A 16934-nucleotide genomic window follows, 5' to 3' on the forward strand; every position below is an offset into this window, starting at 1 on the left:
CACATTATTTGAGAAACCACGTTTAATATTGTACCAATATGCTAGCTATTTACGCCTCATATGTGCTTAACCTTTTCGCTATTTGTTGGTTTGTTTTCGTTTTTTATTTATTCTAATTAGTAAAACTAACAGCTGTCAGGTAAATGTAGTAAAGTAAAAAGTAGGCCTACTCCACACTGAATAGTATATGGGCCAAAACACTTTATACCTCAATGCTTCAATATATTTATAAAACAATCACACCTGCATGATACTGCACTGTCATGAGGTGTGGCCTTGTCTCCTTTTCATGAGGGCTTTATTCCACGATGCTACCAATTTAAAAAATATGGTTTTCCATGGACAAAGCAGAAGTATGCCTTCAAACTGATATTGAGGGATAGGTTGTTTCCGCACATTTTGACATGCAAAGTACTTTCCAACCAATGCAAGCAAAGCAAATTGTCTGTGGCATTATGCAAAAAGAGTGGTTCCTGCTTAAGCAATGATTTTGAAACACATTGCTTTTTGTGAGGGCAAAAACTCCAAATACATACAACACACATTTCTTGTGCTCAAGTGGGATCTCAAAGGGGCAATTGTTAAGCCTCCCTTTGTATCACCTCGTGGTTTGCCAGACAGAGTTTTTCCTCATCAAGACCTGCCCCAGCATGAGAATTCGTAGAAAAGAAAAGCCTGGCAGTCACTGAGGCTCAGAGCGTGATCTGTGTGAGCACTCTGAGCACTTTTCCCCTACTTATACTTCAAATTATCCTTCCATATTAGACACCAAAGCAGATTATCATGCATCAGTTGTTACTTTAGCACATTGTTCTGTTTGAACTGCTGAAATCTCTGCTAAGGATTGACGCCTTTATCTGCTATCAGATGGCCAAGATAGCGTAGAGACCTTGTAATAATAATGATGACTGCAGACATGGTGTGATGTGATGAGTTACTTTGCACTGTAGAAAGGTACAGGGGAGAGGCAGGAGCATACCTCTGTATATAATGGCAGGGCCACACCGGGCCAACACCCTGCATACATAACATCACGTATATAGGGGTGAAAATGCTTAAAAATTCACAGCAGTGACTTAATGCATGTATAGATAGAAGACTTCATGCAACATTGTCTTATAAAGGACCACATTTGACCTTTTGAAAGTGTTCATTTTTAGTCCATGCTGGTAAAATTCCATCCAAAGGTATCAGGGCGCTGATTGAATGAAAGCAAACACAGTGGACTTGTCAGACCGGTGTTGCAGTGGGTGTGGACTGATGGTAGCTCAAGAGTCTGATGGGCTGGTATTAACTGCGCACTGTGTGAGGCTGCTCAGAGGGACACACCGGCTGATCTGTTCACTACGTAGGACAAACTAACTATGTTATTATAACTATTATAGTATATCTGACACCATTTTGGAGGAGAAAAGGACTTTACCCCGGCGTATGGTGATTTTATTTTGACAGGAATCAGAATGGAGTCAAATGGCACAGCTCCGAAACATGGTGAGTGTTTGGTGACGCACAGATTTACTACACTGTCTATTATTTCTACTACTCTCCAAGCACATTGTTCCCAGTGCTTTCCATGTATTGGAAATATTCAGTATACTAGAATTATTTTTAGTTTTCAATGAAATTATTTTACAGAAAGAAAATGAAATATTTTTTGCCACTTTTGTGTATGTTTCATGTATGTGGAATGGTGTTTAACTCCTCCCTCAGCGCGGCAGGCACTTGACTTTTTATTTGATATTTTACATGAATTATTATGTTTATATAACTTATTGTAGATTTTATTATTTTATTATTTAAATGTAATTATTTAATTCATTCTATAATGGAACAACTGGCACAACAAATATATTTCCCCCTGGATTATTAAAGCATTTCTGTTTCTGAAAAAGCCCAAGACAGATGTTTCACTGCATGGGTACAGTAAAGCTTATGATCTTGATAAGAAAATAAAAAAACTATGCCAGATTTGTTTGTATAGTTTAGTGATGATAAAGCATTCCAGTAGCTGTCATTTCCAGCGAATTAGTGCCCCAGATTTTCAGGTTTGAGTTGTTTTTGCTGCCAGCACAGTGTCACAATTTACTCTCACAACACATCCAGTCATTCCCGACCACAGCCTTTGAAATGACTTGTACAGATTTTTTTAAAGACAAGGGTTCAACTAGCACAGTAGATGAAGGCCTACACGAACCATGGGGTGGCGCTATTTCATCATATAACAGCATTATTCAAGATAATAACAACATTTTTTGGGCAAACTAAGCCTATGCATGCAGCCAAGTCCATGCACAGAAGAAAAATAATGTGAAGTAGGCATATGCAACTACCATTTCAAGTCATAATGTAGCCTACAATCTTCTCTTCCTAAAGCAATGGGAACTCCTTCATGAAGTTACTCCTCAATACTGAAAGTCGGATCGACTTGCTTGTGACATTTTTTAACCCAAATCAGATTTAATAGTGTTTTTTTGCGCTAAATTACCATGCATACACCTCCCCAAAGCCTTCGAAGTCCCCATCTGTACAGTGACTGATGCAGGGAATATAACAGAGTAGTGGATGAGTTTAGACCCGCCCCATGGGGGGAACTACAGTAGCCTACGTGGTGCTTCTCCTCCACACGGAGCACACATTAAACACCGTCTGGATACTTTTTTTGGGGTGTTTTTATCGTAAAACAAACAAAAGAAAAAGTGAATCCTGTCCGAAATGTCTTGTTTATCCAAACGCTTGAAAAGAACCAAATCCGAAGAGGAGGCTTTCCTGGAGAAGGCGAAAAGAATTGCGCACGAGAATGGGAAACGGCTAGGTAAGTCCCCCCCCCCCCAAAAAAAGGTGTAAAATGTGTACGAGCTTTAGGTTTGTACAGCTTTGTTTGGGCACAAAACGACGGGAGCGCGCATATTGAATATGTAGACCACCTGGATGAGATCTTCATCTAGTCAGCACTGATCATATGTTCCAGGGAGGAACATACGTAGAGGCTTCCTTATTGCCTGGATGGGTGCATTTTCTATTAGCTACCATTTAGAGGAGGGGTCACTACCTTTTCAAAACAGGGACAGACAAAAGAAGGCGTTTTAACCTTTAACATAACTGAATGCAAAGAGGGGGATTCCTGTTGTGCAGCATATGTGCATAATGAGTCAATTTAAAGGAAAAAAGAAAGCAGAGTAATAACATGCAAAGTGTTTTAAAAGCTCTACTCTGCAAATCATGCTATAGTGAAGCAATTACAAGACAATACATGTGTTACATTGAAGCTTTTATTCACAGACTTCTTCGATTGTAACAACCTGTTGCACCATATGTTTTGTTTTGCTTACACTTTTAATGTAGAATGAATAATTGGGACATTTGGAGCATGTGTTTCTTTAGATTTCCTACCTCTCAGTTATTGGGAAAAACTAAAAGGCTGTGTGAGAACCCTTATCATTACTCAACTCCTCGGAGGCATTACTTCCTAATTCTTGCCATCTTGCCCTAGCTTGCCTCACACACACACACACACACACACACACACACACACACACATACACATACACATACACACACACACACACACACACACACACACACACACACACACACACACACACACACACACACACACACACTATACTTCTTGAATGCACAGTATGTACACGATAATGACAGGGACGCGTGTTTGCTGCAGCTGGAGGTAGATAGCATGAAAAAGGAGATGATAAAGATGTCACTAAAGACTGGAGATGTTAGGCCTCCAATGGAAAGTCTGACTAAGCAGCTGAGGCTCCTTCCTGCCTGCAGAAAGCCTCATAAGCAGCCTCTGTGGTGCAGTTTGGTTGGAAAAAATGTGTGAAATGTTGCGGCCCTGCCCACTACCCTGACACCAGCTGAGTTATAGCGTGTGTAAAATGCCCTGCTTACATTTTTGTATACAACCCCTCCTAATTATATGTAACGTCCATTTTAAGCTGGTGTGATGCATGACAGCATGTGCAAAGTCCAGTCCCACCCACAGGCACTGACTAACGCCATTACCTCACATCTGCACTGATGGAAAACAAACATTGTCCTGTGAGGTTATTGTGCCTTCTTACAGATGTTACACTCCCTTCCAGGAAAGCCACACTCAGTATATTACTTCACCGGATTGATAAGACACTGGCACTGCTCATCTGTTGTGAAACGCTATGAGTACTGTACAGCTAAAAAAAGAAGTACACTCAGGGAATGTTGGAAACACAATCACTGAGAAATTCATGATCGGCTGACTGCGCTCAGATTTCCATTATTAAACTACACAGGCTTTTTCAGACATACGTTAATCTGTTGTGATCACGTACAATGTGTTGAAGCACTACTAGACAATAGGAGCGCAAATGTTACAAAGTGATGTCACTAGGTTCCTGAAGTAAACAAAGGACTCTAATGGAGGCGTTTCAGGGTGGGGGGAGTGTGTTGGAGAGAAACTCCCTCTGGAGGGAACACACATTTTCGCCTTTGCAGACCATTTACATGCACACAAACCTATACTACAGGAAGTATACTAGGGCCTTTTTAAAGGGCCCCACCATTGATTTGACACATAACAGTAAATGTACTCTGGCTTGTCAAGATAGCAGGGTATAGTATAAGTGGTCCAGGAATTATATTATATGAAATTCTGAAATATTAAAACAAAAACCTCTAGATGTCATAATGTTGGAGACTTGAAGAATTATAAGAGCAAGTCTTCAAATAAACCCTCTTCCTGTGAGCAAAGTTTTGTTTGATTAAATGTGACGCAAGTTAAAACCAAGACAATCCAAGCATTGTCTTGGCCTTGGAACTTTGACCTTTGTTTTGCAAATTGGGGCAGTGAGGGTAAAACACATTTTTTAAAATTAATGGCTGAAGGAGAAATGTAACTCCATGTTGTTGTAGCTCGACCAATAACAGTACGGTTATGTTGACATTAACTGTTATTTCTAAGAATGTAGAGGAACGTACAATTTCCCCTTAACACTGTCATAATCCATAAATAATGTACGGTGATAATATATTTGATTCTCTCCTGCAGGATTGGAGGGAGATGCAGATCTAAATTTCCTGCTGGTCGGCGGGGAACTGATCAAGATCCGCTCGAGCTCCTGGAAGAGGAACCGCTTCTTCAAACTGCAGGAGGACTGCAAGACGCTGTGGTACAAGTCCCACAAAACATTCAGGAAAAACCAGACGTGTAAGTGTCAGATCAATCTTCAGAATTATATAAGTTACTGCACTTTTTTTTGCTTTTGAAGATGTGTCACCAAAAGCCATCATTTGTAAGCATGGCATAATGTTTTAACCTAAAATCTTGGTTGCTGTAGGGTATTGTTATTTAGATCATCCTACTATATGTTTGAGCTTTACATCTGCTTGCTATTATTCCATCAACATATAGTTCTCCTTTCAGATCTCAACAATTAGCTCCTTGCAAACACACCCCTTAACACCCACTGGTACTCATAAAACATTTCTGAGAAAATGGAAACAACTCACACAGATACCGTAGTGTGGCCAAAGACAGACTGGAAAATACTGGTGTATTTCTGTGTGTGTGTGTGTGTGTGTGTGTGTGTGTGTGTGTGTGTGTGTGTGTGTGTGTGTGTGTGTGTGTGTGTGTGTGTGTGTGTGTGTGTGTGTGTGTGTGTGTGTGTGTGTGTGTGTGTGTGTGTGTGTGTGTGTGTGTGTGTGTGTGAAACTGATTACTTACCTCTGAAATCGGGTTCAGTAACCCACAGTGAGTGTGAATGTGTGTGTGTGTGTGTGTGTGTGTGTGTGTGTGTGTGTGTGTGTGTGTGTGAAACTGATTACTTACCTCTGAAATCTGGTCACAGTGAGTGTGAATGTGTGTGTACTGATCTCCCGGCTGCTGCTACCAGACGTGATAACCTCTGCCCCGAGCCTCAGTCTTAAACAAACACTAACACACAAAGCAGTGCGCTCTATATGCCCATACAGACACACAGACACACACAGAGGCCATATGGAGCGATGCAGTCATGTGAACGGTCAGCTTTTTGCAGCTAATTGGCTTCAAGTTCCCATGTGTTTGTTTACGGAAATGAGACAGCACGTTTTATTGCTTTCCTGTGGGCTTTAGCAAGACATAATGACCAATCAGGTAAAGTGCTTTGGCATAAGGAGTTGGGAAGCACGTAGTCTTTAAAAGCTTCTTTTTTTTAGGTTCATATTTGTATTTTGTCCCTCTACTGTGACATGTTTCTATCTGCTGCTTTACAAAACCACAATCTGTTTCAATGCTACGAACACATTTCAATGTACAGTAACTCATCTGTTACTCACTAACTAGATCACTTCTCATCAGTCCCTATATGCGTCTGTTCACTTTTCCCACACTCTCCCTGTCATTTGCCTTGATAGCATTCACACACTAACCCTAGCACACACACACATGCAGGTACTCACTGTCAGGGTCACATGAGGTAGATGTCACTCCACTGTAAATATAACACACATACATCTCCCGAGACACTTCCCTCGTATAGCTGTCAGTGAGCTATTTGTCACAGAGATAAAGGTGATTGATGATATTTGCAGGCAATATTAATGGCGTCAAACAAGTCTTAACATACGAGGAAAGTTATTGTCTTGAATGCCGTTCGTTAGGTATAATAATTATGCTGTTACAAGCTGAAAAATTCAACCCTGAGGCCAAAAACATCACGGCAAAGTGTGCGTACTCCTGCGGCCGTGTTTCAGGCGTGAAGGAATTCTCTATAACGTAAGTCAACATGTCACATAAATCCAAAGACCTTGTTAACTCATTAGCTGAAAGGATTCTCTGACCACAATTTGCAACCTAAAGTTAAGCCAACTTTTAGACTGGAACAGAGAATAAAAACTGCCATAGATTGCATGCCTTTCCATACATTGCTTGGCCATATTTGTATAATAAATCAGGCCTCCACCGACTGCATTGTAAAAGAGATATTTTAAAGAAAGAAGAATGAAAACCAAAACTAAAATTCAGTCGGTACGTAAAATGTATTGTGACATTGTAATCCTGCTAGTAATCCCCATTTTTAAAAAAGATTTTACATTAATCAGATTAGGTATTTTTTATGTAACTGTAAGGGATCAAGTTACCTATCCTGATTACGTAATCCCGTTACATGTAATCCATTATCCCCCACGCCTGGTCACGCTCCACCTCACAGAAAAACCACCTCTTTACTGCTAAATGCTAAATTCCCTTTGAAGAAAAAAGCATTTTAGAATCAGCTGCATGAACGTCGCTCCTGCACAATGATCTCCGGTATTTCATCTGGTATTCAAGCAATGTCGGCGTGACACGGATGACAAGATTTGGGCTTTATAGAGGGATGGGATTCTTTGAAAATGATCCAAATTCACCAACCCACTGCTGGGGATAATGTGCAAGCTGATCAACAACAAACACTCTGCTTCTGGTGAATGCCTCCAAGGTATTTTCATCAGGGTGTGTTTCACCAAACCGCCCATTCTTTTCTCTCCAAGTAGTCCGACCTTTAGATTCACCCCGGCCCTAAATAGTCTCTGATTCTCTCTCAGGAACAATGGCTGCTCTTTCATAGCCTCTCCAGCCTCGGGATGCCCAGGCTGGAAACACTGTGATTGTAACCCCGCTGCAACATATGGCCTCTTAGCTAAGCCTGGTCTTTAGTGTTTGGTTGCCGGGGCGGTTGTGATTACATCATGGGCGGCTCTTCCGTACATTAAGCTGGCTGTGTGTGTGCAGAGAGCTTCAGTACGTGTGTTTGTATATGTTTTTGTCCTAGAAATGTGGTATTTTATGTGTTGCAAGTGTGTGAGACGAAGTGTTGTTAAGTAAAGTAATGTAATCTCCAAGGAATGTGGTTGCGTTGCTAAAGAACCCAAATGTTTAGCCGACAACAACAAAATGCCTGAGAGACCGTCCTGTCTCAGAGGACTCTTAAATGTGTGTTCAGTTTGGGCTAGACAAGATTAAGATACTGCTGTTTTGAAACATGTTAGTGAGAAAGAATTATGTTGTACAAGTTCATGTCTCACTGGAGGTTGTTTTGGATTTCTGTATGAGGAAAGGGTTTTAGTTTTGGAGCATTTTGCATTTATCTCCTTTAGGACCAGACATATTTTCAGACAGGGTTAGGGTTAGGGTTAACATACAGTAGTGCATGCACCCAAGATATTTCTTTCCTGATCTGTTGGAGACTTAAACAGAGCTAGAAGGAAGGTTAAAAAACAATCGGAAATAGATGCTAATGTTGCTCTGTGTCTGCTGGATGTTTAAACATGCAACTGATATGCCTTGTGAGTGAAGGCCACAGAAGCGAGCTATCACAAAGGAACAGACGCCTTCCTGCAGATAAGACGTAAAAACAGCTTGTTGTGCTGCGAGATACTGATGTGTCTAAAGGGGGAGGATAAAGACTTTTTCCAAGGGGCCAACAGCTACTGTACATGTGTTTCTATTGAAGCTATTAACACTAATCATAGCGCTAATGATGGAAAAAGTGATCCATAGTAAAACAACTTAATGCCTTGATGCACAAACATGTTTTGTAGATGTTGCATTAAGCTACATTAACGCCTTCCTCTCTCCAGTCTCCATCGATGACATTGAGTCAATCCGAAAAGGCCGTCAATCTGAAGGTCTCAACAAACACACCGACCCCAGCGTGGAAGAAATGTGCTTCTCCATCATCTTCAAGGGCCGCAAGAAAAATCTGGATCTGATGGCGGCCAATGGGTCGGAGGCGAAGCAGTGGGTCAGCGGCCTGGACAAGATCATCCATAACATGCGCAACCTGAGCCGCCAGCAGAAGAGTGAGCAGTATCCTTCACTAAGTTTTTCTTTGGGACATTTGCATACATGTTCCTCCAGGTTTTTTTTATCTGTCAAGTTTTTAATCAGTTCCAGTATAATCCTTACATCTTCATGACAGTTGGATCATCAACTGCATGCGGAAAGCAGACAAGAACGCAGACAACAAGATGACGCTGAAGGAGCTGAAGCACTTCCTGAGGCAGGTCAACGTGGAAGTGGACGACACTTACGCTGCGGAGATTTTCAAGGTGAGCCGTTGCATCCTGCCGATCAATGTAGTATCCATATCCATTGTCTGGTTGATTGATTGTCTCATCGTGTCTTACAGACATGCGACACGTCCAACTCAGGCTCCTTGGAGGGCGAGGAGATCGAGCACTTCTACGACCTGCTGACGCACCGAGAGGAGGTCGACGTGATCTACGGGAAGTACGCTCAAACCGAGGGTCAGATGAGCAGCAAAGACCTGCTGAACTTCCTGCTGACCGAGCAGATGGAGAAGGTGTCCATGGAGGACGCTCTCAAGCTGATAGAGAAATACGAAGTGGATGGAACAGGTAGGAAGACTTAAGGGGTTTTAAACATTATGAGCGATAAATGTCCACATATTCATGGTTCTTTCTGACTTTCGTCCACCAGCGAAGCAGAACAAACGCATGTCCAAAGATGGCTTCCTGATGTACCTGCACAGGGAGGAGGGCTCCATCTTCAACCCGGCACACAAACAGGTGTATCAGGACATGCACCAGCCCCTCAACCACTACTACATCTCATCGTCACACAACACGTACCTGATGGAAGACCAACTCAAAGGGCCCAGCAGCACAGAAGCCTACATAAAGTAACTTGAACATAACAGATGGAAACAGCTTTACCCCATCTTGGTTTATTCTTACACACAAAGCACTGTGCAGGTTTTTTAAAGAATGTTTTCTCTCCCTGCAGAGCGCTGATGAAGAGCTGCCGCTGTGTGGAGCTGGACTGTTGGGACGGGGCTAACGGAGAGCCGGTCATTTACCACGGATACACACTCACATCCAAAGTGCTCTTCAGAGACGTCATCAAAGCCATCAACGACTACGCCTTCAAAGTATGTGTAGCATTCAATTGCAAGACATTTCAAGGGGACATATTCTGCACATGTTCAGGTTCATACTGCATTAGTAATTAGTACAATGTGTTGGAGCGCTAGCCAATCAAAGCGTGTGTGTTACATAGCGATGTCACAATATTCAGAAAGTAAACAAAGGAGTCCAATCGAGGCGAGAGAAACTCCCTCTGCAGGGAACTTTGGATGTTAGCCTTTGCAGACCAATTACATGCACAAACATTACAACACAGGAAAGGGAAAACTCAACAAAGCATTATAGGGCCTCTTTAAAGTTGGATGCATCACGGCATGATTGTTTATTCTGTTCCTCCAGACCTCTGACTACCCGGTGATCCTGTCCCTGGAGAACCACTGCAGCGTGGACCAGCAGAAGCTCATGGCCCATCACCTGATCTCCATCCTGGGAGAGGCTCTGCTCACGAAGCCTGTGGGAAACACCATGCCCTCCGACTTCCCCTCACCTGAGGTGTGTTAGCTACTCTGATCTCTATTTGAACATTCACAGCCCCTAAACAAACACCAAAGGAAGGCGGCACCTACAAATCATTTCTCTTAAGTTAATGATCCACCTCACTGTCCTGTTTACTCTAACGTGACTATTAGATTTGTCTGGGAATGATGTGAGCGCCACATGAAAGCAAATCAAAACAGCAGCATCTCAAAGCCTCTGCTCCACCCACACACGATCTAGAGTTTTTCACTTTATTATCTCGCTCAGAGATTAGCTGTTTATTAACCAACAGATTGTCACTAGATTTGAGACTTTGCAGTGTGTGAGAGAACACTTTGTTTGATAAGAGAAGCCGGTGGCAAAGTGGAGTATGCGACCAGGGGCAAGCATTATAATCATTTTGGTCGTTTTCTGCTACAAACAAGGTTTATTGTTCTTGTTAATTGCCTTATAATCTTTATATATATATCTTACATATTATAGCTCTGATGATAAGCGTGACTCCCAGACGTACTGAAAAAGTATTTAGTACTAGAAAATAAACTAAGAGAGGCGGGGAAATATGAATTTACATTCCCAAGCCATGTGTATTTCTTGCACCCATGGGATGATTGCCATGTGACCTCAAAATATGCTATAATTACGGATTTCAAAACCTTTTTCACTCTGTCATTTACTGCCTAGGGTGATTGATCAGACGTAATCAATAACACATGTTTCCCTGGAAAATAAGACACAGCTTCCCAGTATTTTAACAGTGAAACCCGTTTTCTGTGCAGGGGCTGAAGGGCAAGTTCCTCATTAAGGGAAAACGATTAAACAAACTGGATGCTGCGCTCAACAACAACAACAGCACCTTAGAAGAAGACACCGTGTCTGAGGAGGACGAGGCTGCAGACTGTAAAGAGAACGGACATAAATCTAAATCAAAGGTGAGAGAAATGTTTTTTACTAACTTGAAGTACATTAAAAAATGAATATATGTAGCTTATATGGAATTCTTAGTATATTCTTTGTGTACAATTTGTAATTTTGGGCCACGACCAGAGCATTCCTATTTAAATAAGTACACACACAGATCAAATATATGTTCAAATATATGTATTTTCTTCAACTAAACTGAGCCTTTTTTCTGTCTCTCTTAGAAATCAAAAATCAAACTAGCCAAAGCGCTGTCAGACATCGTGGTCTACTGTAAGAGCGTCCACTTCAGCGGATTCGAACACGCCAAGGACTGCCAAGTCTTCTACGAGATGTCGTCCTTCAAGGAGAGCAAAGCCTTCAACCTGGCCGAGAACTCAGGTAAACATCTCACTAACAAACAGAGGTGGGAAGTAGTGGAGTACAAATACTTTGTTACTGTACTTAAGTACATGTTTCTGGTATCAGTACTTTACTCCACTACTTACTTTTCTGACGACTTTTTACTTTTACTTCTTACATTTTGAACACAAATACCTGTACTTTCTACTTCTTACATGTTGAACACAAATACCTGTACTTTCTACTTCTTACATGTTGAACTCAAATACCTGTACTTTCTACTTCTTACATGTTGAACACAAATACCTGTACTTTCTACTTCTTACATGTTGAACTCAAATACCTGTACTTTCTACTTCTTACATGTTGAACACAAATACCTGTACTTTCTACTTCTTACATGTTGAACACAAATACCTGTACTTTCTACTTCTTACATGTTGAACACAAATACCTGTACTTTCTACTTCTTACATGTTGAACACAAATACCTGTACTTTCTACTTCTTACATGTTGAACTCAAATACCTGTACTTTCTACTTCTTACATGTTGAACCCAAATACCTGTACTTTCTACTTCTTACATGTTGAACATAAATACCTGTACTTTCTACTTCTTACATGTTGAACCCAAATACCTGTACTTTCTACTTCTTACATGTTGAACACAAATACCTGTACTTTCTACTTCTTACATGTTGAACACAAATACCTGTACTTTCTACTTCTTACATGTTGAACACAAATACCTGTACTTTCTACTTCTTACATGTTGAACCCAAATACCTGTACTTTCTACTTCTTACATTTTGAACACAAATACCTGTACTTTCTACTTCTTACATGTTGAACACAAATACCTGTACTTTCTACTTCTTACATGTTGAACTCAAATACCTGTACTTTCTACTTCTCACATTTTCCAAACAGGCTGGTTCCTTTAGTTTGAATGTGTGTTTGGTGGCGTGATCATTATTATTTAGAGTCATTGCGTGCCTATTGATTTGAACACGATCCGTGTATCCATCATTTCCTGGTCTTCTCTAAAGAAGAGGGACCAATGAAAACGTTGTCATGTTGCCGTTGTTCAGCATGGAAACATTCATTAGCTAACAATGACATTATTGTTCTATTAATATAAAGGGAGGTCAGGTACTCTTTAAAACAGCTGCTAGTTATGGGTACTTTTTACTGAAGTACATTTCAAAGCCCTCTTTACTTTGACTTGAGTAAAGAAGTTTAGTCAGTACTTCTACTTTTACCAGAGTATTTTTAAACACAAGTATCTGTACTTCTACTTGAGTAAAGGATGTGTGTACTTTTGCCATCTCTGCTAACAACACTGCGAGTGGATTATGATTTATCACAAGGAAAGTATCAAATCAAATCAAACTTTATTGTGTTTAATGTCTTCTTATAGGGACTGCATATATCCATCACAACATAGACAAACTGAGCAGGATCTACCCAGCCGGATCCAGAACCGACTCCTCAAACTATAACCCTGTTCCTATGTGGAACGTCGGCTGCCAGATAGGTACGCTACCATTAATATATCCAGAAATCTAGCTATTAGTATATGAAGTGTTATTGTTATTAAGAGTCTTTCTGGTTTGGTTTCCAGTGGCGCTGAACTTCCAGACTCCCTCTAAGGAGATGCACATAAACCAGGGTCGGTTTCTGCAGAACGGTTTGAGCGGATACGTCCTGAAACCAGAATTTCAGAGAAGCCTTTCCTCTCAGTTTGATCCCAACACAGGGCCCTGGCTGAAGAGGAAGACCTTCTATGTGATGGTAAGTGTTAGACAAATATCACTTGTCACCGGCTTGAGCTTCAATCTCAGGATCCATGTATTTATTATCCTCTCCAGAATGGAAGTAGTCATCACATACAGAGCATTTGGTACAACTAGTTCCTGAGCAGTGTCCTTCACATGCTGATATCCAAGAGAGGGAGTTACACAGTCACAAGATGGAGGAATAGAAAGCAGTATTCAATGTTTACTTCAGATTAGCTCCACGTCAGAAATGATCATGCTTGTCATATGTCTATCTCCATAGAGGCTGAGTCATCATGTTAATCACATAGCTATCATATGCCTAAAACAGTCCTGATGCTCTTCTAGGTAATCATACATCCTGTCATGTACACAGCTACAGTTGGGATACCTTTGTTATCATGTGTGTGGGGGAAACTTCTGTGCAGCAATGCAGGAGGAGTCACCGACTCAAAAGGAGACACGGGGAGAGCTGGAGCTTTGATGTCAAACACTGATGGTTTATTTAGGAGCTTCGGCCGGAGAATTCACAAAACAAGTCAAAGAGTCAGAGGTTCTGACTTCACGGTAGAGTTGCCACGTCAATTCTGAAGAACTCTACCCCAGACCCGTGTATTTAGCTAGTTCAGAGAGAATAATCAACATTGTGCATAACAAGATAGAACCATAACACCTCTATCAGCTGAAGCCAACAGGCAGGAACAGGGAGACACAACACTGAGAGCACAGCAGCCAAGGTCACAGGTGCGTGTGCTCAGTCAGGACATGAACTGATACACTGGGTCAAAGTTATGGGCCTTGGAAAATATTTCCCCAACAATGTGTACTCTGATATTGGAAGAGTACATTCAGTATTTTCCCAACAGTACGAGATATTACGCCTCAAAGAAAGAGATATCTGGTACCTGGAAGTGATTTCCTTTTTAATTGATTGGTTTCTTTCAAATGACTAAAGGTGATCTCAGCTCAGCAGCTACCTAAAATCAACAAGGACAAACACAAATCCATCGTCGACCCTCTGGTTCGAATGGAGATCTACGGCGTCCCGGCAGACAACGCCAGCAAGGAGACGCACTACATCGATAACAACGGTGAGAAAATCACACATCAGGAAATAATCATATATCCAATCCAATCCAACTTTATTTATATAGCACATTTAAAAACAACAGAGTTGACCAAAGTGCTGTGCATCAATACATATATAAAAAAGCAGCTTAATTACATTTAGAGAAAACCGATAGGACAAAAAGAAACTAATGTAAAAGCACGAGACAATAAAACCATCCTTATAGCCACAGACTGAAAACCCTCATACAACAATACTCCATGCCTGCAGGGTTCAACCCGATGTGGAATGAGAAGTTCCAGTTCAACATCCACGTGGCAGAGCTGGCCCTCCTGCGGTTTGTGGTGGAGGACTATGACTCAACATCCCAGAATGACCTCATCGGGCAGTACTGTCTACCGCTCAGCAGCGTACAGAACGGTAAGAGAGTCCAGCACTCAACTACATATCAGCTAGGCTACATGAAACACCTCTTAAAGTGTGTGGTCTGCAAAGGCTACATGTACAACATTCAGAACATAGTGACATCACTGTAAAACACTTGCGCTGCTTTTTCGACATCTCTAAGCTGTTGACCAATCACAACAGAGCCGTCCAGCTAACCAATCAGAGCAGACTGGGCTCTGGTTTCAGACAGAGGGTGAAAAGAGGTGCTGCAGCACAGGCAGTATGAGAAAAATAAAGAGCTTTCTGAACATTAGAGCATGGAGACATGTCACAGTAGAGACACTACATACTGATATACACCTGAACATCAGCAGGAGAGGACTCTTTAAAGTAGAGACACTACATACTGATATACACCTGAACATCAGCAGGAGAGGACTCTTTAAAGTAGAGACACTACATACTGATATACACCTGGACATCAGCAGGAGAGGACTCTTTAAAGTAGAGACACTACATACTGATATACACCTGAACATCAGCAGGAGAGGACTCTTTAAAGTAGAGACACTACACACTGATATACACCTGAACATCAGCAGGAGAGGACTCTTTAAAGTAGAGACACTACACACTGATATACACCTGAACATCAGCAGGAGAGGACTCTTTGAAGTAGAGACACTACACACTGATATACACCTGAACATCAGCAGGAGAGGACTCTTTAAAGTAGAGACACTACATACTGATATACACCTGAACATCAGCAGGAGAGGACTCTTTAAAGTAGAGACACTACATACTGATATACACCTGAACATCAGCAGGAGAGGACTCTTTAAAGTAGAGACACTACATACTGATATACACCTGAACATCAGCAGGAGAGGACTCTTTAAAGTAGAGACACTACACACTGATATACACCTGAACATCAGCAGGAGAGGACTCTTTAAAGTAGAGACACTACACACTGATATACACCTGAACATCAGCAGGAGAGGACTCTTTAAAGTAGAGACACTACATACTGATATACACCTGAAAATGAGCAGAATAAGCACTAAAGCTCTGATTTTCCATGAACAAGAATTGCTGACAGCATTATTTAAATCACATGATTCCACTTTCTGTGTTCCTTATTAAGCGGTCTGAATAATTACTTCAACCCACTTCCTCTTTTTGTCCCAGGATATCGCCACGTCCCCCTGCTCACCAAGAGAGGAGACGTCATCTGCTCCGCCGGACTCTTTGTGCACCTCATGCTCGTGGACGCTCAGTAAAAAAAAACCTCCATGTGTTTTTCTGGAAACTCTAAAAGGACCATGTCCAGTTTTAAAGCTACGTAATTTAACTCTGATCAAATATTTAATGGGATGCTGACTCACCGTTGTCTGCCTAACACTTTCCTGTTGTTTTGTAATTTTCAAAGAGAAGTGTGTTTGATTGAAGCAACAAGAGAGTGAATGAATGAACGAGCAGTGTGGTAAATTATTTAAGGAAAGTCTTTAAACTGTATATTTCATATTGGGGAGAAGTACAATAAATTACAGGAGTAAAATCCAGCTTTTGGATATTCCTGAATAGTGTTGTAATGTTTATAAATGTGTTGACGCTTCAGGATCATACGAATCATGGACACGATGTATTAAAAGCACAACAAGCACCTAACAGATTTAGTGACTTCACATTGATTTATGTTGTCTGTTTTTGTGCCGTAATGATGACGCTAACTGGACCGGTATGATTTTAAAACGCTCATTTAGAGCCGTGTGTGTCTGTGTTTTCGTTTTTTAAACAGCCTTTTTAAACTCCCTTAAAGGTAGGGTAGGTAAGTTTGAGAAACCGGCTCGAGATCGCTAGAATTTGAAAATACACAAACGGAGAAAATCTGCCACTTCCTTATAGAGCCCCTCCTCCAACACACACGAACGCGCACATGACCAATGAGGGCACGAGATAAGTTTGTGCCCAGATGGAAGGCTGACAGGCAGGTAGGCCATCCAGTTATTTTAGCCGGGCCGGGTAAAATGATTGGTCTGTAGTGATC

The 16934-nt window shown here is 41.3% G+C and overlaps 1 protein-coding gene across 2 annotated transcripts; it reads left to right on the forward strand.

Annotated features, from left to right (window-relative positions):
• Nucleotides 1–1284: 1284 nt before the first annotated feature.
• plcd1a (phospholipase C, delta 1a) lies at nucleotides 1285–16572 on the forward strand. Of its 2 annotated transcripts, none has more exons than XM_034146099.1 (15): nucleotides 1285–1491; nucleotides 5048–5206; nucleotides 8599–8827; nucleotides 8940–9069; nucleotides 9150–9378; nucleotides 9461–9662; nucleotides 9767–9911; nucleotides 10246–10398; nucleotides 11163–11315; nucleotides 11529–11685; nucleotides 13068–13184; nucleotides 13272–13441; nucleotides 14381–14516; nucleotides 14765–14914; nucleotides 16076–16572. In XM_034146099.1, the coding sequence occupies exons 1-15, from the start codon at nucleotides 1461–1463 to the stop codon at nucleotides 16165–16167; spliced, it is 2253 nt and encodes a 750-aa protein (XP_034001990.1). In that variant the 5' UTR covers nucleotides 1285–1460; the 3' UTR covers nucleotides 16168–16572. The 2 variants fall into 2 exon arrangements, with proteins under 2 accessions (XP_034001990.1, XP_034001982.1); XM_034146091.1 differs by lacking the exon at nucleotides 1285–1491 and adding an exon at nucleotides 2342–2812.
• Nucleotides 16573–16934: the final 362 nt, after the last annotated feature.

Source organism: Trematomus bernacchii, unplaced genomic scaffold (assembly GCF_902827165.1).
Source record: "Trematomus bernacchii unplaced genomic scaffold, fTreBer1.1, whole genome shotgun sequence".
Taxonomy (NCBI): Eukaryota; Metazoa; Chordata; class Actinopteri; order Perciformes; family Nototheniidae; genus Trematomus; species Trematomus bernacchii.

Coding starts and splice junctions, on each gene's coding strand:
- plcd1a (XM_034146091.1), top strand. CDS start 2,713: ATGTCTTGTTTATCCAAACGCTTGAAAAGAACCAAATCCGAAGAGGAG. Junction 10,399..11,162: donor CCGACTTCCCCTCACCTGAG/GTGTGTTAGCTA, acceptor TTTTCTGTGCAG/GGGCTGAAGGGCAAGTTCCT. Junction 14,915..16,075: donor GCTCAGCAGCGTACAGAACG/GTAAGAGAGTCC, acceptor TTTTTGTCCCAG/GATATCGCCACGTCCCCCTG.